At 31.7% G+C, this 24,409-nt stretch overlaps 1 protein-coding gene and 2 long non-coding RNA genes across 3 annotated transcripts; all 3 read right to left on the bottom strand.

The window, feature by feature from the left end:
- Positions 1 to 7,699: 7,699 nt before the first annotated feature.
- LOC127717228 (uncharacterized) lies at positions 7,700 to 11,062 on the bottom strand. Its single transcript, XR_007989152.1, has 4 exons — positions 10,917 to 11,062; positions 9,882 to 9,970; positions 9,032 to 9,144; positions 7,700 to 7,896 (listed from the first exon to the last, which is right to left on the bottom strand). It is a non-coding gene; the product is annotated as an uncharacterized LOC127717228 (long non-coding RNA).
- Positions 11,063 to 11,459: 397 nt separating this feature from the next.
- LOC127717232 (uncharacterized) lies at positions 11,460 to 19,703 on the bottom strand. The gene is made up of 7 exons (XM_052222983.1): positions 19,649 to 19,703; positions 18,846 to 18,993; positions 17,246 to 17,409; positions 16,447 to 16,540; positions 15,168 to 15,281; positions 14,291 to 14,368; positions 11,460 to 11,660 (listed from the first exon to the last, which is right to left on the bottom strand). Exons 1-7 carry the CDS (start codon positions 19,654 to 19,656, stop codon positions 11,460 to 11,462), a joined length of 807 nt encoding a protein of 268 aa, XP_052078943.1. The 5' UTR covers positions 19,657 to 19,703.
- A 7-nt stretch (positions 19,704 to 19,710) lies between these two features.
- Positions 19,711 to 23,554, bottom strand: LOC127717231 (uncharacterized). The gene is made up of 3 exons (XR_007989154.1): positions 23,498 to 23,554; positions 20,605 to 20,723; positions 19,711 to 19,810 (listed from the first exon to the last, which is right to left on the bottom strand). It is a non-coding gene; the product is annotated as an uncharacterized LOC127717231 (long non-coding RNA).
- Positions 23,555 to 24,409: the final 855 nt, after the last annotated feature.

Raw genomic sequence — 24,409 nt, 5'->3', positions numbered from 1 at the left:
TTAACGTCCAGTGGCAAATATTTCATGCATATTCAGGACGAGAACAAGTTCACAATAAATACAATAGGTAGGTTCTGTAAAAGATAAAGGGATTAAGGTCGGAGAAATTTAGACTGCCACGGGAAATGAGGGTATATTGGATAGGGACAGAAATTTAGCCTTGCAACAGGTCACCTACGGACCCCTCAGAGTTGTTGCAAGGGTTCTTAACGTGCAAAGAACGTGGCACTTTCTTTACACGAGGCATCGGATTTAACGTCCCCATTCTGACCGGACGTGACTGCAAATTTGTACATCCCGCACAGCCAAACGGACGCCCCACTTTAGCACGGGTTTTACTGCCGGTCGGAGGAAGACCAATGGTGACCATACTTCTATTCCCCAGTCACCCTTGGGGGGCTTTAAGGGATTAAGGTCGGAGAAATTTAGGACGCCACGGGAAATGAGGGTATATTGGATAGGGACAGAAATTTAGCCCTGCAACAGGTCACCTACGGACCCCTCAAAAGAGTTGTTGCAAGTTCATTACACGAGGCATCGGATTTAACGTCCCCATTCTGACCGGACGTGGCTGCAAATTTGTACATCCCGCACAGCCAAACGGACGCCCCACTTTAGCACGGGTTTTACTGCCGGTCGGAGGAAGACCAATGGTGACCATACTTCTATTCCCCAGTCACCCTTGGGGGGATGTAAGGAAGACCTCAGGGATTGACAAATAAAGGCAGACCAACAGATATAGTGCCGACAAAAGTGACATGCTTATCAAACCCATTAGGGTAAATAGACTAGACATTGGTCGACAAGAGAATGGGATTAGATAAAGAAAGTTATATATACATGTATTTATTATTTTTTATTTCAAAAACAATTGAATATGATATTTTAATACAAAACTTGTGCATTCTTTTTTATGGTGACCCCTCATTTATGTTATCATGGTAGTATTTCTAGATTTATTAGAAAAAGACAAATATTCATCATCTAAATAAATGTGCCTTATTGGGCAACATGACAACGTTGCCCTTTTTGATTTGTTTCATGAGGGAAATTGTAAGTAAAGAGAAGAAATCTTAAGGAAAGCATTCCTACTTAAAGAGGTTGCTGGAGTTATTGACACACAAGCTGTTTAGCAGTTGTTCAGTGCATCCAGGAGAGACGTATATTTCCTTACTAATATGTCAGCTCTGCGTCATTTATTTCTTTTTCGGCTAAAATATCATCTACATAACAACAAACTGAACAAAGATTGATTGATTGTTGGTTGCTTAACGTCCAGTGGCAAATATTTCATGCATATTCAGGACGAGAACAAGTTAACAATAAATACAATAGATAGGTTCTGTAATAGGGGCTTCCGGGATTAAAGTCGGAGAAATTTGGACTGCCACGGGAAATGAGGGTATATTGGATAGGGACAGAAATTTAGCCTTGCAACAGGTCACCTACGGACCCCTCAAAGAGTTGTTGCAAGGGTTCTTAACGTGCAAAGAACGTGGCACTTTCTTTACACGAGGCATCGGATTTAACGTCCCCATTCTGACCGGACGTGGCTGCAAATTTGTACATCCCGCACAGCCAAACGGACGCCCCACTTTAGCACGGGTTTTACTGCCGGTCGGAGGAAGACCAATGGTGACCATACTTCTATTCCCCAGTCACCCTTGGGGGGACTGAACAAAGAACTGAAGCGAATATTAGACGAAGAGTTCCATGGTAATCTTATTTTTAACAATTTGGGATAAGTAGAACAGTGATACACTACCAACAATTTGCCTAACGTTTACATGTACATTAAATGCCGCTATATAAACAGTACTTTTAGGAAACATCACTAATCAGTACATTAAATGCCATTATATAAACAGTACTTTTATGAAACATCACTAATCAGTACATTAAATCCCGCTATATAAACAGTACTTTTAGGAAACATCACTAATCAGTACATTTCTTACCCATGTATTTTCAGTACATTAATTTATATATCATTTTTAGTAATGTTGAGAAAAAGTTGTTTTCAGTACTGAAAATTTCAGTCATTTTTCAGTACTGTAAATTTCAGTCATTTTTCAGTACTGAATATTTCAGTCATTTTTCAGTACTGTAAATTTCAGTCATATTTCAGTACTGAATACTTCAGTCATTTTTCAGTACTGTAAATTTCAGTCATTTTTCAGTACTGTAAATTTCAGTCATTTTTCAGTACTGAATATTTCAGTCATTTTTCAGTGCTGCATTTTCCCGTCATTTTTTCAGAACGGCAAAAGTCAGTCATTTTCAAGAACTGATACTGAGTTTCAGTACTTTAATATAGTTAATAAGATATAAATCGAAAGCATAAGGATGATTATGCAAATATGTTCATTGTGAGAGTTTGTCAGAAAAGAAGACATTGCTATCTATGACATCAAAACGGTAGATCAATAAAAGGTAACACAATCTTTTTTAGACTTGAAACTATTTTATTTGTATAATTACTTACGTTAAGTGATAATGGACAACTTGCTTTTCATTTAGAAACTATATACAAAGAAACATAAACTAAAAATGATTAAAGACATCATAGTGATCGCTAAATGATAGCAATCATAAAGTACGATAAAGCAAAGACCATAGAAGAGGGGCGAAATTAAGATACCAGAGAGACAATCAAAAGTATTCAGGTAAAACTCTATTTTGATTCGACATACTTGTCACCAGGAACATATATATTGACATATACTGTTCCCAGTTGTCACCAACTGGGACTATTATACTATTAGTATAATAGTCCCAGACACCAAGTAGATCTAAAAATAAACTGAGAACGCCTTAGCTAAAAAAGAAAAAGACAGACAAATTGGAATTTTTAATCCGAAAGAATACATGCTTCCTTTATTTTTGTGACATTTCGACATGTTGTCATTAAAAGAAGTTTCGTTGATGTGATTGTTATCAGTTACACAATACAAACCCCTCATCACTCTGTATGTCAAGATTTAGAATCCTGTAATTCAGTGTTTGTGTTATTGTATAAATATCATATTTTGTTTTTGTTTATACGTACATCAGGCCGTTAGTTTTTCTCGTTTAAATTGTTTTACATTTGTTATTGCGCGGCCTTAAAAGCTATCTATGCAGTATGGGTTTGCACATCGAAAAGTCTATACAGTCACTTTTGATTATTATCTTCTACGTCTTTTGGTCTCCAAGTGTTGTCTCATTGGCAATCATACCGCATCTTCTTATTTTTACATTAGTACAAATTCCGTGTTATGATGTCACAGAGTTGATCAGAATCGATAACATACATGATGGAACATTTGTAAATGATTTGAACAGCCTTACCGGTAATAAATAATAAAATTTCGAGGTATATTTTTGCCATGGTTGCTGTTTTAGCCCTGCATGTCAAGCGGTTTCAGAGAATATTTTCTGAAAGTTAATTGTCTATCAGGTTTTCTGTAGGTTTCAACTTAATTCTCATCTAAATTATTTACAACAGAAAGAACAGATATTTTAGCGTGCATAGATCTGAATTCTTACAGGTTTACATGCTGGAATTCTTTCTTTAACTGACCAAACCTTTCTCTGGTATTACATGGCCTTGATAATATTTCATAGTTTTTTGTGGCTTAAGACACAAATTTGTGTCTAATGTATAAATTATGAAAGTTAGTTAAATAGAAAAAAGTTTCAGAGTCAATGGACCATAACTGATGGGGCCGGCCAAATTATCTCCATGGAAGTACATGAGATGGGAGCTGCATACCACATATCATGGACATACCATTAGTGGTTCCACTTCAACTGACATTTCCTGTTTATAGCATACCTAAGTCTCAAATTTAATCTCTTGTCGAGGAGAGATAAAAACTTGTTTTTTTCTGTAATGATGTGCAATAGAGTTATAATGAATAAACATAAATTAAACAAACAGACACAGTTTTTTGGTAGTTTATATGCATGTGTATATACAATATCTTTCTACATATAAATTACGAATTATCAAAATCACCTTTGAGCATTACTCAAATCAGGTTAGGGCTATTACAGAAAAAAAAATATGGGTGTTAGAATGCTTTAAATTATTTTTGTATGGGTTACAAAGTTCAAATTGTTTGCAAAGTTAAATGCAGTTGTGTTGGTGATGGCCATAGAAAAAAATAGGGAATGTGTTCATTGGACACAGATGATACCACTGCTTGCATATTATATAAAGGGACATAAGTATTGTGTATAAGTTTCATAAAATTTGGTTGAGATGACTTAAGTTGGAGAACAGAAACAAAAACATTTGTATAGAGGCATAACTCTACAAAAAAAATTGGTACACTCCCAAAATTCAAACTTGATCAGTACTTTGTTGAATAAGCATTGTCTATAAGTTTTATAACATTTGGTTGTAGTAAACTTATGTTGGATTACAGAAACGAAAACAAAATCAGCATTTTTTCCAGTTGTAAAGGGACATAACTCTAGAACGATTAAAGTGACACCACCAAAATTCAAACTTGATCTGTGTGTTGTGTTAACTAGCATTGTGTATAAGTTTCATAACATTTGGTTGAGGCAAACTAAAGTAAGATAACGGACAGTTTTGAACCAACTTTGGGACGTACAGACTTATATACAGACATACTGTCGTACAGACAGACAAAGGTAAAATGTAATGCCCCCTCTGCTACAGCAGGGGCATATCGATGCCTTCTGACATCACCACTCTTCTCAACATCATAGAGTTAATATCTATAATTTCTCAATAAATCAAACAACTTTTTTTATCCTACATATGTAATTTTACATGATTTAGCAATATGATTGGATGTACTTCAATTGCCTGTAAAATGATAAGATAAAGAGATAAAGCTTGTATCAGCAACATTATCATATCTTTTAAAAGTGCAGGATTAATCAGTCATGTCACAATGAGAGAGAACTTATCAAGTATATCTCTGGTAAGGCAATAAAGATTAGATACATGTAAAGGGCTGTGATTAATGCATCATAATTCATGCTTAACATATCACCAAGGAAAATTTAAATACTTAAATCATTTATGAATAAGCACTGGCTATTTAGGGAAAAAAATTCATAGGAATAAAGTGGAAATTTTGGCCTTTTGAATGGAGATACCCAATAAAGTCTAGCACAAATATAAATGGCCAGAATTTTCACATGGTATACAAAGAAAAAATTCCAACTTCAAATACTTAGGGTTGACCCCTGTATAGACAACTTTTGACTCATAAACCATAAATGTTATATTAAAACTGTCATATATATCACAATGGAAATTATACAAAGAATACAAAGAAAAAAGGCTTTCCATCATACTTTTTAATAAAATGTTGTATTGCAATAAAGTGATTAACCTGTTTTGAGCCCCTTTTTTGAGGGTCTAGAACAGGCTTTTTTTTATGGTCTTAAACATTGTTATAGTAAAAAAATTCTCATGTTTTGGTTCATAATAACTGAATAATATCACAGTGTCTACAGATATCCAACAACACCATCACACCATTATACCATTATACAAATCAATACAAAATAAGTTTTTGTTTTGCCTTTCAGATCATTGACTGCACTCACTGCTGATATTTTACAATATGGTTGTGTTCAAAACCAGATATCTTTACATATATTGATTTATTGTACATTAAAATTTTCACGAAATTTCTTATGCAAATCTTGTAAAATGCAAAAATGCAAAAGGTTTGATATTGTTATTTTTAGTTTTAGAAATTAAATTTACCAGATACTCATGTACACTGATAAATAAACTTTACTAAGAAATATACTAAACAAGGAAGCAAATGACTCAATCTATGAGATAGCAATGCTCAGTTAGTGGTACACTTTGGTATTTTTACCAAATTCTAATACAGTTATAGCTTTCATTTAGATTGTAATCAGTATAAATACAGATTTAAAAAAAATCTCTGTATGCTTCTTAATTACATTTTAGACCTTGGATCCTTTAGCTTAATTCAAAATTTGAAAATTCTGACTAAAATAATTTTTAAATTCAGGTGAGATAAGAGATCCAAAAATTGTCCTTTTCAGAAATTTTGAAATTGCCCTTCAAAAATGACCATATTTTTTCCATTAAATTTATTCAAATTGTAAATGTATTCATTTTCAGATTACCTTAATGCCCATAAAAAATTGAAATAAAACTTAATTTTCTTATCTATACATTTTTAAATCTATTAAGTGTTGATCATTTATAGCCTTGAAAATATTTTCAGTCCACTACAACAATAAATATTTTTTGTTTAACTACTATGGCTGAATGTATAGATTCTTTGAAGTCTGCCTTAATGTAGCATCATTTATTGCTTGATACAAAATTTAAAAAAATAGAATAAGAGTGTGTCTTAGAATATGAAGGTATCCACCCAAACTTTCCAATTTTCAAAAGTTAAAAAGGGGCATAACTCAAGAATGGTAAATGACTCACAACCTATATTTGAATTTTGTCTACCTGTCGTGGTTCTTAGCATTTTGTTTGAGTTTCATAAAACTTGGATCAGGAAAACTTTAGATTGCAAGAAAAAAAATATTGCAATTTTCCATGTTATAAAGGGGCATAATTCTAGAAAGGTTATTGACATACTGCTCAATTTGATCTTGTCTGCAAGTGAGTTTTTATTTAGAGTTGTGTAGGAGTTTAATTAAATTTCTATAAGTCATACTTAATTTAAAGTGCAGAGACGAAAATGGGATGGTCAGACAGTAAAGGGTAACTCTTAATGCCCCTATTGCCTATGTCTACAGGAAAAGGGGGGAAGGGCATAAAAATGATGAAAACAATAATTTGCTTAAAATTCTTGATGTACTAATTTAAAACCAGAAAATATTATTAAAAAAACAATTTTGTATCAGTTGGTTATAAACTGAAAAGATGAGTTTTTTTGGTATTATTTCAAATTCATATTATGAACACAATCATGTAGAATTGTTATAGATCTGTATTTGACATTAGAGTTTTTTGTTTGTTTGAAGAATGCATTTAAAAGTTATTTTGATGACCCCAAGTATATTCTATGGTAAATTTTCCTTTATTTTTGACTTATTTACAATTCCAGTAGTATGACTGACGGAAAAATATATTTGACTAAATTTTATTCACCTAAAGTATTGATGTTTTCAGAAAATTTATGGAAAAAGGTAGCCAATAATCCGGTTTTTCATTTATTAAGAATGGTGGTATTATTTTTTTCTAAATATAAAAGATATAACATTTTTCCTGTGATTTCTTTGTTTGGTATAATAATTAGTTGATTTTGGAATTATAATAGTGCTTTAAAGACTTGTTATATTTTATTAAAGACATACATTTCCAGAGGTGACTATTACCAGTAGTGTCTGTGACCTGAGCACTTGCCTAACCAAATACAAATTAGAATGTAAAATTAAAATGTAAAACATTTCCAGTAGTTTTTTCACTTACCAAATAAGTTTTGTAAAAATCGAATATTATTAATTGAGGATAACAATTCTTTTTCAATTGTGCTGATCTCTATTTCTTACCCCAGGTGCAAACTTGGACTGTTCCCTTTATTGTGTTTAACCTGAACATATAGCTTAACTATATAGTATGCCCTTAAATCAGGAATTAAATTGTTTATAATTAAAATGAATTTTAAATCTGTTAATAAGATAGACACCATGTTTATAATTATGACGAAATTGTCTAATAGATTGATTTGTAACCATGGAACAGCATCCACCATTTCTACAATCATGAGATACAAACAAAGAGCCCTCAATGATATTGTAAGGCAAGCTTTTTCTTCTTGTGGTGAGTGTAAGGCTCTTGCAATGGAATAAGGGATCTTCCTGGTGAGGTATCATCAACAAAACAGTAACATCTGAACTGGTTTTGCAGTCAATTTTACCATAATTAATCTGAAAAAGAACATTTTAAAGATACTTTATCTTTCAAAAAAATAACAACTTTAAATTTGAATTGTTTGCATAATTTATGATATTTTGCATCTTTTACAACAATTGATTAAGGTAGGTGTAAAAACTTTAAATTTGGATCTTAAAATTTAAAACTTTTAGATTCCAACCAATAAAAATCCATAAAAAAAAATCATTTATAAGCATTTATTAATGTATCTCTACCCCTTGGTATCAGTTTATTGTTTTAATTCTAAAAATGAACAATGAACTTATCAAAAGGAAAAATTTTCATTATTGAGTGATTTATCTGGGGAAATACATAATAGGTGTGTAACATCTGATTTTTGTTTTTGTTTTAAATCACCCGGAGATGCACAGATTAGTTTTTAAACAGACATGTTTATGTAATAATTTTTGATATTAACTTAGTGTTTTCATCTTAAATTGAACATGTTCATATCTCTAATATGGCAATCATTAGCTTGGAACTATTGGACAATGAACAAGCTCCGGGGTTTAATGGTATTCATCCTCATATTGTATTATTTCATACTGCACTCATTCTATTTGAGCAGTCAAAATGCGTTGACTGTATATTTCTTTGTCACATACCGTCACTGACCTGATATCACTTTTCCTCATAAATATTTACCTCTTCAACCTGTTCTTGTTTCCAATGTTACAATGATGCGTGGAACGACTCAAACTTAATTATTTCATATTTTGGAAAAACATATTTCATTTGTTAATAATATTTGTTTGAAATCTATAAATGATTTATGTATAGTTGATAATTTAGTCCATACTCAAACAAATTTGTTCACCATCGATTGAGGGTTTCAACAGGTAATGTACAGTTCACTGTGTTGCATATTTCTCCGCCTGATATGAGGCCTTTTAAAGGGCGATTTTTCACAATATTTGAATCAAATAAATAATATTAACACATTAAACAACAATTGAAAATGTTTTTTTCTAGATTGCAGAGCCTCGCATTTCCCTGTTTCTAAGCCTCATCCTTATATCGTTGAAATGTCAAGTCAATGCACTATTATTGTCTATCTATCATGATAAAAGCATGTGAGAAAATCACAGTGAACAAACTTGTCTGGAATAAAAAAAATGGCATACTTACATGGTCATCTAATTTAAAATAAACAATTTCTCCAATGTTTAATTTACTTCCATCCTTCCTTTTCATGTTTCTGATTTCGTCTCCTACATTTCTTTTCACTCCTATAATTTGTTCTAATAAAAATTGTAAAATGTCAATTTATTTAAGAAGACTATAATACATTTAAGTGATATCTGCTAAATTATTTAAGAATTCAGTTTTATTGTATAGAAAATGGTGTTAAGTGTTTCAAGAACAGCTGAACATATATTTCCTTTCATTCTTCCTTTTTAACTTATTTATTGACTCATTAAAATACTATACTTTGACTTCTAATGATTTGACTTTTAATTGTTTAACATTACAGGTGCCATTAGTTAAGGAGAATAGGCTTACAATTCTATAGCATCTGATTTCAACTCCCAGTTTCTTGTGGGAAGTCATAATGCCTAAAACTTTAGCTTTCAGTGTTTTGGTTTATAAATTTATCCTGCAATTAGGTGTCTTATCATACATTAACAGCCCAACAGATATCAACAGGGTGTTCTGTTGTGCAGTTTCAGAGGAGCTGCGATGACAAACTGTTGCAGTAGTATATTGAGGCAAATAAGTTCAAAGGGGCATTACTCCTAGAAAAAAAAAATTGAATCAATTTCTTGTCAATATGCACACCTTCAAAGTATGTCTTTATTATCTACCAGTTTCATGAAATTCTGGTGTGTGGTTTAGAGGAGTTGCGATGACAAGAACAGGACTGATAGACTGACATAAGGACAGACAACGGGTCAAAAACATGATACCCTCTGCAACTTCATTCAAAGCTTGTAGCAACTTTAAAAAAAAATTATTGTATCCAAAACTAAAATCCTACCATCTTCTTTCTGTGTCCTATTTCCCATTACAAAAGTTTGAATCCGTGGATGATTTATCTCTTCAATTGTCTGTTGTGCAGGTTGAACTCTGTAAAAAAATATATTACTTTTAGTTCCCCTGTATAAACTCGATCAATTCACTCACAAACAAATAAAAGTCTGAAGTTTGTGAGTGACTTGGTCCAGTTTCTACACCAATAAATTCCTTTAAAAGGTGTTTACTCCTTATTATAAGTTATATGGTTCGCTACTGACCCCTACCGATCCATAGAGGGTTAGTAAAATCCATAGGGGGTGAGGCCGGAGGCCGAATCACCTATGGATTTTATTCACCCTCTATGGTCCGTAGGGGGTCAATAGTTAACCGTATAACGAATTTATCGTTCGCTGGACTTTTTCTGCGGCATTTTACTGAAAAATAAACAATGAAACACAACAACAGTAATAGATGACGTCACCATAAACAGTAGATGTGACGTCATGAACCCCCTATGAAATTTACTAACCCCCTACGGATCCATAGGGGGTCACCACGTGACGGCTTTAAACCAATCAAAACGTGATAATTTACCCGCCGTGCGATAAAATTCTTTAGAATTGGAGATAAGGAATACATTTAACCATACTCATAACCCATATCACACGTAAATTCTATATTTGTGAAATTGAATAAGCCTAGCGCAAGAATATATATGTTGGTTAACTAAAATATATGTACTTCGTGACTTTGCTATCTGATAAAGAATAAACTACAAAAACTCTTATTATCATTCAAAAAAATGTTTTGTGTTTATTTTTTTATTTAACGATTAACGCTAAGTGAAAATAGATTTTGTTAACCTCGGTCCAGATTGTGTTATCATTGCCACCATCTTGTTTACATTGGTTATGAAAAGAAGTTAGGTCAATGTCGTCTATCGAAAAAAAAAAACAACATTAAGAACAGCTACTCGAAGTTTTCTCGACTAATATCAATGTATTCCCAAATATGCAAATCATATAAGAATTATCACATGATAAATGCTGTCCTATACCTTTTCCCATTTGAAAACCATGTCCCACTGTCAATGATATGGCAAACTTCCTCAACATGAGCTAACTTCAAAGCTGTGTCTTTGTTGGCATTGTGGTGGTTTGTAATGCTCTGAAAATGTTTGACTATACCACACCAGCTTTCCCCTGTCTCTAAAATAAAAAAAATAATTATACAATTGTAGGTAAATTGAAAAATATGTCAAATTAATAAGTTGCATTATATAACATTCAGTTCTTAATTTTTACAATTCTGTGTGGTCTGAGTTGTCTTTTTGTCTCTTCATCTTATACATGTCTTTCAACAATTCCGGATATTTTTTTTTTACTTTTCTCAATTTTGAATTTTTTCAATTTGAAAATCGTTTTAACAATTACTTGACTACATGCTTTTATATGCTGGAATATCAATCCTGTTAAAATTCAACCAAATTGTAGTTTGTTTTAAAAAAAAATCAACTGATAAATTAGTACTAAAAAATCCAAACATCTTGAATAGCAAATTAACAAATAATCAACAGCTAGGTGTATAAAAATAACATTTATTAACTTTTACCAGCAGTATAACCTATAGGGACCCCATGAAGTCTGATTTGTTGCTCAGTATGGAGATTATGGTGTATTTTCTGTTTTTTCAATGTTTCTGGAAACTGCTTGTAAATGTTTTCATTAAATTGGTACTGCAGATCACCCAGCCTAGTGAGTTCCGATTCCAGCAATTTCATTTTGTTACTCAACTGAACAATCTGAAAATATAAATATAATAATAATTACTAATGAACCACAAACCCAGTGCTGACATGAATATTAATTATATGGTCATATGTATAAATTAATTGTATGAAAAAGTATGAATTATTTGAAATACGAAGTATTTTCTTATCCCAGGCATAGATTACCTTAGCCGTATTTGCCACAACTTTTAAGAATTTTGGGTCCTCAATGCTCTTCAGCTTTGTACTTGTTTGGCTTTTTACTTATTTTGGTCTGAGCATTACTGATGAGTCTAATTTGCTCTAAATGCTTTGGTTTCAGAGATATAAGCCAAAATCTATATTTTACCCCTATGTTCTATTTTTAGCCATGGCGACCATCTCGGTTGGTTGGCCGGGTCATCGGACACATTTTTTTAAATTAGATACCCCAAGGATGATTGTGGACAAGTTTGGTTCAATTTGGCCCAATAGTTTCCGAGGAAAAGACTTTTGTAAAAGTTAAGACAACGGACGACAGATGCCAAGTGATGAGAAGAAAGGTCACTTGGCCCATTGGGCCAGGTGAGATTAAAACACATTACTATAACACCAGAGACCATAAATCTGTAACTTTTAGAACCAGAACTAAATGCAAAACTTTAAATCAAACATAAAATCAGTATCTTTAAGCACGAAAAAAAAATTATGGAAAGCTCATACATAGGTTATTTAAATAATAATTTGTGTCACAGTAAGTACTCATTGAAATAGTAAAATATGTGTTAAGCAAACATCAAACTTTACTGTATACTGCATAACTAAATATACAATATATGTACATTGTCGGAAAATATAAAATTTATTTGTATGAGCTTTAGAAACAGGACGAAAAGCGAGGCTCGCCGAGCTTTTCTCCTGTTTCGCAGCGAGTACAAATAAATTTTATATTTTCCGACAATGCACATATATTGTTTTTATCCTGAAATTTACACCCAACACTTGAAACTTTAGTTGTTAAAATCTAAATCATTGTCTCTAATTTTTCAAAGAAATCGACATAGTTTAAACGCGGACCGCGAAGAGGACCCCAAAATGAACTGGTACGCAAAAAGAAATATCCACATTACCGCTTGCTCAACATGGACGAGGGGTAACAGGAGACTTTATTTGTACAAGTACAAATAAAGCAAAAATTTATTTGTGTACCTGTTATTTGTACAATAGCTGGCTGATTGCAGGATAAACTATTGTTTAGCAACAAACACCAAGAGATGATATGCTAGTTTTCATATGTAATGTATACCTATAAGGGTTTACTTTTATAAATTATTACTTGGATGGAGAGTTAAATTATTGTCTCATTGGCACTCATACCACATCTTCCTATATCTATCTACAAAGAAAACTAGGCCAATAAGTGCCTAATTTTCTGGAAAGAAGTAAATAAACAATATAAGGTCAATGTCAGAAAAATATAAACTTTTTTGTATGAGGCTGAGAAACTGGGGAAGGGTGCAACTTAAACTAATACAATGATAGCTTTTTAAATTGTAACACAAATGTCCAACTTATTTTCATCTCTTAATGAACCACTGATTGTGGAGAAAGTGTTCCATGATGAAATTGACATTGCACAAGGTCCAAGGACACAGTTATCGTCCTTTGGTTTTCGTTGTCTACAAATATAGTCCCTAGTGTGAACAGTGTATAACTTGCATTTTTTTTTGATACACTTTCCCAATTTATTTCTTGATATTTTATGCATGAAATATTAAGTAAGGGGATGAAATTACATGTTAATCAAAGAGCTGAAAGCTCTGAGGAAAAATGACGCCACTGTCTCTAATATTGTGATATTTTTTATGCAAGTCTTGATTTTCACATACCGTAATAAGTTTAACATTGCAACATGTCTCGTAAGTATTTAATTGATATTCGTATATGTGTCTGTTTTTTTCAGTACAAATGAATAGGTCAAGACTACCTGAATGATCTACAATATCCAATGACTACTGGCTGTTCTTTTGTACTAATTAAAATTGGTCAAGTCTTTCTATCCTATTAGGTCCAAGGACACAGTTATCATCCTTTGGTTTTCGTTGTCTACAAATATAGTCCCTAGTGTGAACAGTGTATAACTTGCATTTTTTTTTGATACACTTTCCCAATTTATTTCTTGATATTTTATGCATGAAATATTAAGTAAGGGGATGAAATTACATGTTAAAAAAATTTGGGTGCTGAATCTTTATGTTAAGTAGTGATTTGATCCAGTTAAAAAAGGTCAAAAATTAGAATGTCTGAAGCTGTCAAACTGAATTTTAGCCCCCCTTAACACAAAATTGTCAATATTTTGAGTTAGAGCTGGTAGAAGTTCCTATAATTTTGATATTATTTGTATCAATAGTAGTACACTACACTGTAAAAATCTTTTTAAGATAGAGCAGGTGCGATTTTTTTAATTTGAATTTATTGTCTAAAAGAAATGCACTACGAAATAACTGTGTTCTCGGGCCACAAACTATAGCTGTGTTACTTTATTTAAGAAATAAACACAACTAGTTGCAGTATAAATGAGAATATTTTCCTAAGAATGCTTCCTTTTGCTTATGTAATATAAAACAATTTATCAAAATAGTTATGATACTTGTAAGATAGTTGAACCTGTTAGTTTTACCTACCTCAGACAATAGACACCAAAGTTTTACTATTTCTTTACTAAATCCTGCGTGATGAACTGTAAAGGGTGCAAGTTGTACCTAGATTTAGAAATAAAAATGCTCTATGCTCTATATTAAATATACATTTATGCAGTATTTTTATTATTTCAAACAAATACTGCATATGGTAACACTATTTTACTTGTTGATCGATTAGTTAAAATAGTTACAGATTACAATATGTCTATATAGTTTAATCATTGGATTAAAAACAAAAGATATTTATAGATTATCGTTGATCATCTCAAGAGATTGATTTTCTTGCTTCAGCTGGACGGGGAAAGTAAGATAAGCAATTGAGTTGAGATGACCAATGATAATCTCTTTATCGCTATTTAGCCTATGAAGATGTTGTTAATTTCCTGGACAACAGCACATGTTCCCTTAATTTCTAGCGATAATTTTCATCACTCAACTCTATTTTCATATCACTGACGACTCCGCTGAGAAAGGAAATTATCAGTCAACAAGATCAAAGGAAAATTCGTAAAATAGCAATAACAGTATATATTCTGGAAAACTGGAAAAAGCAAGGGTATATCAGATGGTTTTTTTTAACCCTAATTGGAACCTCAACGTACATTAATTGTTACTATGACACAGTTCCAAATGTGTAAGATGTTATTTGCCATAGGTTTCATGGATAGATGCAAAGTGATGATTATGACAGTCACAATAGTTTACATGGTCTGTTTCTGGATTCAACTGCAATTTCCCATGCATTGCTAAGTAATAAGTAACACTCAATTGAAATCACCAATCCACAACTGATTCCAGATTTCTATATAAAACATATAATTCTTTAATGGATTCAGCAATTTAATGAGTTGGCACTTACAAATGACCTGAAGTCTTTCCCTTGGCTTGATTTGTGATATTTCACAAAGTTTTCTCCACATTTGTGATGAAAGCCCTTCCAGTCAGCTGCATTTAACGTTAGCTGTAAATTTTCCTGTAAGAAAGAACCAGAAGTATTAAAAGAACCAGAATTATCTTCAACTATCCTTAGCCAGCAACAAAACGGTTTTGATTATGCAATCTTTACCAAAAATGTTTTACCAAAGATTGATCTTAAAGTGTGCTGTGATACAAAACACTTCATAAATTTAAATACAATGTATAAACATTTCATAAAGATAAGCTGGCTTTTTATCAGCTGGAATTCACAACTGTATTCTACAATTTTCCAATAATAGAGACAATTACTCAGGATCCATTAAAAGTAAAGGGAATACATATTGTAAATTCGCCTAATCAGAATCTAAAGGACTATGGGTAATCTCATGGTTCGTACACCAAAATGAAAATAAAGTCACGTCATTGGTTGCATTTCTATTGTTTATCACGTTTTAAACCAATCACAACGTTTTGGTGTACGCTATTGTAAATATTACCCAGAATGCATTAGATTCTAAAACGGTATTGAACTTATTCTAACATTTGCATAGCTCAGTCCAAAAGTCTCAATGGTTAAGTTCAAATATGTATTTCATATTTCATAATTTGTTTCTTTAATGGACAATAGTATATGTCAATTTGATTTCAATGTATGTTCAGTAAATAATAATTAATAAATATAAAAAAGAAGATGTGGTATGATTGCCAATGAGACAACTCTACGCAAGAGTCCAAATGACACAAAAATAAACAACTATTAGGTCACTGTACGGCCTTCAATAATGAGTAAAGCCTATATATACACATTAACTTATGATCAATAATCATTAAAATTGAGTTAATTTTTACATTTATAATTTATAACTTGCTTTCATAAATGTAAGTTGCAGATGTGTCAGTATAATAACATGTTTTCCATATGAAAGAATTTAACAACATTATGTGCCATTATGTGTTTGACCCAATAGAAATAATAAACATTTGATGCTTCAAAAAATTGTGGTTATAATGCACCAATAGATACCATAGCTTGGTGTTGAGATTAGGATTAAGAATTTGAATCACACTAATTAATTTTACTTAGAACATAGACCTGTGAAAAAAAAATTATATTGTAGGCATCCAAAAGAAATAAATCAGCTAGACTATTACATAAATAAATTTTATAGTATTTAAAAGAATGATTAGCATTAAAACAAAAGATATCAAGTCACAATTACCTTCTGCTGGTCAGTACAGTTGCCTAGCATACATTTTAATAGGATTGCAACTTCTCCTAAGTATATGCAATGAAGCATATCTGGAGGAATGTCCCTGAAATTATAATTAAAAAGAAAACAATAATTAAACAGTGCAGCTGGTAGTTTAGCTTTAGTAAAACTGTGGATTTCTTGATATCATATGTGATACCTATTGTAAGAATATTTTTATTGCAGTTTTATTATAAATTATTGATTAAATCAATAATGAATCTTGATTTAGGTGTAACAAATTTACAGAATACAAATATATATGGTTCTTAAATTAACTACCCTGCACCTGTACCTTATGATTTATTGTAAACATTACCGTAATCCACAACTTCTGTCTCAGAAAGTTAGACATAGGGATAGTGATCCAGCGGCGGCAATGCCAACTAACTTTTTAAAAGCTTTATGATCTAAGAAGTTGGAAGACATGCATGTTTCATACTTTGTTTATGCCTCATGTTCATAAGCTTTTGCCTGTCATACGTCCATTGTCCTTAACCTCACTTTCATGGTTCAGTGATTATTTGAAAAAAAAAGTTCAGATTTTTTGTAATGTAAACAATTGGCAGAGCTCAGCATTCTCAACATTCCTGTGTATGTGTGGGCCTCACAATATATATGAAGTGTGCATGTCCAAAGCTAAGTTTCAATTTTCAGTGCATGTAATTGTTTTTGCTTCTTGTATATATAACTACAAAATGATTATATATTGTAATTCTAATAATGCTTTCACACCATATATAACAATATATAATAAAGTCATGCATACCTGTGTGGATCCCAATGAGCAGCTTTGTTCATTTCTTCAGCCAATATTTTCTTTTTTATCCCAGTCATTGTTGATGTTTCTGTACTATTTTCAATCTCTTTTAGAATTTCCTCAGTTTTATTTTTTGTTCTTAATTCTCCAATAAGTAAGTGGTTATTTCGATACTGACAAAAAAAGGAACAAGATAAAATATATATGATTAATTTTTAGTCATTGGGTTTTTGTAAAAAAAAAATGTGATCCAATTCAAGACCATAAAATATAGGACCTGAATAAATTAGCAGACTGGGAACATTGATGGCTCATAAAGTTTAATGCAGACAATTCTAATGCAATTTTTATGTAACAATTTTTTTCATTGGCTAAAAGTTACCATCAAATCCACAGTTGACCAGGCGTAACTAAGGAGGGACCCGCCATTTTGAATTGATTGAATCAATAAATGTTCAATTACTAATATCATCGAAAATAAAACAACACCTACCTCGAATTCACCGTTTTAATGTAATTTTATCCGAATTTGAATCGCAGAGGTAACGTAATAACGTCCAGTTTGTAAGTTTTCATTTGTATGACGTCACGTTAAGCCATGACGTCTTCGAGCCAAAATCATTCACTAAGTTTCGCAGAATTTATTTTGTATGTCAAATTTATACATTTTTTCAAGCTTTATCGTATTATTTCTTTTTGTAATGTATTAGAATCTGAATAACAGTACTGTAGTTAAAGAGTTGCCACCGTTAATTTTGATTTGAAGGCCGCAAATCTCCGTTTTACTGTCTCCGCTAAGCGTCACCAGTAAAACTACATTTGCGACCGTCAAATGGACAATTGACGGTGGCAACTTTTCAACTACAGTACTTTTATTCCTTAAATGCAATGTCATTTCTATCAGCAAGAAATGATAATGATCAAATTCAAGGGGAGATAATAAATATTTAAACAGGTTGTTAATGCAAATCAGTCAGTTTCAGTGCTATTTTGTGAAATATCAAGAAAAGTTTTGACGTATATTTACAATTGGTAGAGCTAAACATTCTGAACATTTTTGCCCCTTTCAGATTTTCAATATTTATAACAGCTTCAAAATAATAAACAAAACTTGCTTTTTACCCTTATGTTCTATTTTCAGCCATGTAGGACATGTTGGTTGGCAGGTGGGGGTCATCAGACACATATCTTAAAACAAGACACCCTAATAATGATTATTGCCAAGATAAGTTCAATTTGGCTAAATAGTTTCATAGAAGAATTTTGTGAAAGTTTAAGAACGATGGCAGAAATTACCAAGTGATGGCCATGAGAGCTAAAAGAGGATTTTAGTTTTTGGACAAGTAACCCAAAAGAGCTTTAAGCAGTGTTCATGAACTTTTGGGAACTGTTTATAGCTATTGACATGAATTTCATATTGTATAAGTCATAGATTTAAAACTGTGTCCTGTAGACCTAGCTTATTTCAACAGAAGAAAAAAAGAAAACAATTTATCATATGTCAATAAACCTTTATAATATTACACAGCAATGGAAAAAAGGAAACCTGAGACTATTGTTGACTCAGATACTATTTATCAGTGATAATATTTATCATTAATTGTCTTACCCTGCAAAATCTACAGTTTTCTTTAGCTGCAGCACCCATGTGGTGACAAAATTCTGAGGCCATACTGTTGTCCATTAACCCAACTGCTATTTGGGATGTTACAATAACATTTTTATTGTAAGCTGCATCATACATTACTTTTCCTTCACTAAAATTTAAATACATTGATCAAGTTTGGGATTTCATGTATTCTGATTTGACTCAAAATTCTCATATTTGATTTATAACAATGTAAAATATTTATCCAAATTATAAAAATTCTAAAATAAACAATATAATAGCTCGATAATATGTAGCTTCATTTCTTGTGTATTTTAGTCTAGGCGCCATATAAATAACTGTCAATTGGACCACTGATAATAAGCGATATAAATCATAGCGCTATAGACAGTTAACCATGTATATTTATTTAATGAATTGATTAAGGCAAATTAATTAATATTTTTCAATTGATTTGTTTTATTGTCCTATACAAGTATATATATGGTTTAGGTGGGGATCGGGCCCATAGTGTTCTAGTTAACCCTTCCCTTATTCAGGCCCCTTAAAATACCCCTAAATAGACCCCAATGCACAAACGAGAGATCGATGACTCCGCGAGACATGTTATTGAGTTCTTTTCAATGTTTGTCTCTGTTCAACCTAAATCTGATCAGATAGAGATGAAGTACTAGCCATTAGCAACTACCACCTTACAGGTGTTGCTCTACACTGACCCTCTCTTGTAAAAATATACACATCAAAGAGTCTTTTTCTTGAAAGTATTTTTTTTTTCTATTTTGCTAATTAATGTTTACACTTACTAAAACATGTCATTCAAATCATTCACCACAGGTGTAACGAATGACCCGTCTTCTGGTTTTGTAACTCCAATGAAATGATGTGATGATTTCTTCATCTTTTCAGAAGTTGGTAATCCTGCCAACTGAAGAGTCCACACACTTAATGGGTTCCATTTTTTTGACCTGTATAATGTTTATATAAGTAATTGTCTTATACAGTCTAATGAAATTTATGTAAGCAATTGTAGGCTTGTGTACACAGCTTTGATCATGTTGATCAACAATGAAAAAAATCCATACAGTATTTCCCACATGAAAAAATGTCACTATTCAACTGAGAAAACAAAAGTTTTAATTTATAACAAAACAATTTACGAAAAACAAATATGGTTTACACTAGTTCAGTGGTTTCATCAGAGAAGTCAAATTGAGAATGGAAATGGGGAATGTGTCAAAGAGACAACAACCCGACCATAGAACAGACAACAGCAGAAGGTCACCAACAGGTCTTCAATGCAGCGAGAAATTCCCGCACCCGGAGGCGTCCTTCAGCTGGCCCCTAAACAAATATATATACTAGTTCAGTGATAATGAACGCCATACTAAACTCCAAATTGTACACAAGAAACTAAAATTAAAAATAATACAAGACTAACAAAGGCTAGAGGCTCCTGACTTGGGACAGGCGCAAAAATGCGGCGGGGTTAAACATGTTTATGAGATCTCAACCCTCCCCCTATACCTCTAGCCAATGTAGAAAAGTAAACGCATAACAATAAGCACATTAAAATTCAGTTCAAGAGAAGTCCGAGTCTGATGTCAGAAGATCTATTTTCATATTTAATGATAGATAAAGAACGATCCACAATGACAATAACTTTCACTAACCCTTTTGGGAGTATTGATACCTGTTATCAAATCACTATTTTAAAATTTAAATAATTTTACAATTTCTTGCATGTTTATACTCTATGTACCTGTTACCACTTGTGTCATCTACAAATATATTTATAGGAACTGTGTATATGTCCATGTCTAGCTGTTTTGACATCTCAATCAGATTTTGTACTCTTTCAACATCATCACCCTCATACACCTAGTGAAGAATAATAGAAAGTGAAACAAACATCATCCAAAATACACTAAAAACTTAATTGATTTTTGACCTAGTTTTCTCTCAAATTTTTTGAGAAAAAAATTAACGTTTCATGTATTTGCCTTATCTCATCTGTCATGTCATCTGTCTTGCTGAAGATAATTATGTCTTTTTGATTCCATAAAAATAACCATTCAATAACTTGACAAACAGATTAATGAGTAATGTTTTTGCTTTCCCTGCTAAAGTACTTACTTTTTTGTATAATGATTAGTGACTGAACATATGTTTTTCTTTTAAACTAGTGGCATACTTTTTTTAAAATTTATTTTATTGGTAATTTTTGTTTTAGTAATTACTTATATATAGACGTAGTGTCCCGTACGAAATAAGTAGTAGGATTCCACCTAGACACTAGTAGGAATGTAGTAGGAATCTACCTAGAATCAAAGATTCTGTATAGAAAGTAGACGGACAGGGAAAATGAACAAAATTCTGACTGGATTTTTTTATTTTCTCACTAGCAAAATCCTACCATCTAGCAGGAATTTTAAAAGTCTGTATGGATTTTTTTCTGTTTTGAAAATCTTAAGTGGGAATTTAGACAGGAAATATGATTAGATTACTCATTTTCCTACTACAAGATTCCTACCAGAATTTATTTAATCCTACTAGAAAATGTTTTTACATGGAATCTTTTTAATTATCTTAAACTGGATTCCTGTTTGCTAATGACACAAATTTTGCTGTGTTGACTGCAACCAAGTTCCAGTTCACAAATTCAAAAGTTAGAGGGTAGAAGAATGAAAAGTTGTGTTGGAACACAACGCTGCAAGGATCAAACAACTACAATATTGAAATATGAGAAAATATGGCTCATGTTGATTGAAGGTAATTTTTATACTTTTAAGGTAGATGGGGTGTCTAAATTATAATCCATAGAATTTTTTTAAATTTGCCAAAATGTAGTTAATATCATGCTTTTTAAAAAAATATAATAAAAAGAATGGGTCACAGGCCTTATTTTCACGCTACAGGTTGTGCAAAATTGACAGATTTTGTATAGATTATGCATGGAAAACCCAATTTTCTGCCATAAAATGAAAACTACACCATAGAATTTTGAGATAAAATATGAAAAGATAGCACTAATAGTATGCTTTCAGATAAGAAAAAGAAAAAATGGGGTCACCGTACCCGTTTTCTTGCTACATAATAAAATAGGTAAATTCCTAACACATTCTATTGTAAAAATAACCTTATGTGAATTATCTGCCCTTACATTTGAGTTGCCTCCCCTTATGTGGCAACGTTGGGAAATATAGAATCAAACAAAAGTATTCATTTTTTTTGTAAAATACAACAATAAATATGATAAAATATGTCATTTTCTATATTGAAATGAAAATTCTTACACATGAATTGCCTACTACTCTCAAAATTTGTACCTTTTATTATAGATCTAGACTGATTGTTTTCTGGTATTTCAAAATCCAAGATGGAGGAAGACACCCTATCTACCTTAATATGAAATTTGTTATCTGTTTGCCAATATATATTAGTTAATTCAACAACAGTGCATAACTTTCCTCATTATTTGTTCATAACTCTTTAATTTCATCTAATCAACATTTTTGTCCATCTACATATATAACACAATTTCTAACTTGAATACATCACAGTTTCCTCATACATTTCAAAAGTCATTTTTTTTTTAATAAATCTATTCCATACATTTCCTTTGTTCTTTGTTGTTGAGATTCAAACTTAAATGATTGACCCAGTTGTGTATTTGTGAATATACACTTACATTTTGTATATTTTTAGATTCCTACTAGAAAATATGTTTTTTCTATGTGGAATTTTGAAAAATTCCTACCAGGTTTTCTAGTAGGAATTTTATTTTCCCGCCAAATTATTCCTAATAATTTAAATATTCATGGTAGGAATATACAATATTCCTACTAAGAATTCCTGCTAATTTAAATTTTTCGTCTTATAATTTTCCGTGTGGATTCCTACTGGAGTCTGACTGGAATATAACTCTTTTCTGGTAGGAATTCATTACAATATTCCTACTATATTCCGTGTTCATTCTGTGTGAAATATTTCATACAGGGTTATTTAATTTGATCGCATCATCATCAAAATATAAACACACAGGTATTAATCTAGTAGCTCATAATATTATAGGATTAAACGCCTTTTTAAAGGAATTTAATGGTGTATAAACTCGACCAATTCACTCACAAACAAATAAAAGTCCGAAGGACTTTTATGATATGTTTGTGAGTGACTTGTTACAGTTTATACACCAATAAATTCCTTTAAAAAGGCGTTTAATCCTTATAATCCACACTCGTAACCTCTATCACACGTAAATTGTATATTTGTGTCATTGAATAGGCCTGGCGCATGAATATATTTGTTGGTAAACGCAAAAATATGTACTCCGTGAAATTTGCAATCTGATAAGAAATAAACTACAAAAACTCTTATTATCATTCAAACGAATGTTTTGTGTTTATTATTTAATTTACATATTAAGACCTATTAACGCGAACTGAAAATTAATTTTGTTAACGTCAATCCGGATTGTGTCATTATCGCCGCCATCTTGTTTACATTGGTTACGAAAAGAAGTTCGGTCAACGACGTCTATCGAAAAATAAACAACGTCAAGAACAACTACTGGAAGTCCTCTCAACCAATCATATCAACGTATTCTCTAATATGCAAATCATATAAGAATTATTTTTTTATAACAAACTCACATTTGTCTGGTCCAACTTCAACAGATCATTTGCTATCACAGATATATTTCTTGTACTACAAATAGAGATTACAATTATATTAAAACTCACAGTTACCAAAAAATACAAACATAATAAACATTTCCTGAAAATATCTATTACTTGTACTGCTGAAATTTTTGTATATGATTTAATTTTTACATCTAGATATGGTGAGTTTGAATTAGTAACTTAATTTCAAAAGTTTTAATGTGAACCAAATGATTACATTACATGTATGTTTCAGAAGAATCCGTTATTTTGATTGGATAACAACGCTTGTTCGTCATACTAGAATTCACCTTCATAGCCCAAAAGTTCATAATGACACGTGCTATCCCAAAAAAGTGCACAGGTTATTTAAAGAAATGACAAAAATAGATTGTCCATTGTCATAGCGAAAAAATGTAATTATAAATATTGAATGCTTCTTTTACTAATTTCATATGGTTGTAAAAGCGTTGACCATGCGCACATTTTTAGAATGAAGCGCTTCCACGCTTCGTACAAAATGTACTTCAGTCAAAGCTTTTACACCCCAATGAATTTACTTTTACACCCCAATGATTTACTTTTACACCCCAATAAATTTACAAAAAAAAGCATTCCATTCTTAAATGAAACTGTTTACAGAGATCTCCCCTATTGATAATTGGATTTAAACATTTTTAACTTCACTTGTCCTATTTTCTCAGTTATTTTTATTCACTGGGACCTTTTAATTTCTTCTATTAAAGAGAAATCCCATCACTACCTGAGTAAAAAAATATCCTTCATGTAGATGAAAGTGCATATATCAACTAAAATAAACAGTTGCGCCATGAGCGCATGATACGCCCGTCGTCTTGTGTGTGAATTTTTATGCAATAAGCATAAATAGTTTCTGACATACGG

Source organism: Mytilus californianus, unplaced genomic scaffold, assembly GCF_021869535.1.
Source record: "Mytilus californianus isolate M0D057914Y unplaced genomic scaffold, xbMytCali1.0.p SCAF_91, whole genome shotgun sequence".
Taxonomy (NCBI): Eukaryota; Metazoa; Mollusca; class Bivalvia; order Mytilida; family Mytilidae; genus Mytilus; species Mytilus californianus.
Note: the sequence above shows the minus strand (reverse complement) of the source record. Positions and strands in the feature narration are given on the sequence as shown.

Bases quoted from the DNA above. Each gene is read 5' to 3' on its own strand.
- LOC127717232 (XM_052222983.1), bottom strand. The intron at 17,410-18,845 runs GTAAGACAATTA...TTTTTTTGTCAG, and splicing joins AAAACTGTAGATTTTGCAGG to TATCGAAATAACCACTTACT. The intron at 11,661-14,290 runs GTAGGTAAAACT...TTATATTTTCAG, and splicing joins TTTGGTGTCTATTGTCTGAG to ATTGTTCAGTTGAGTAACAA.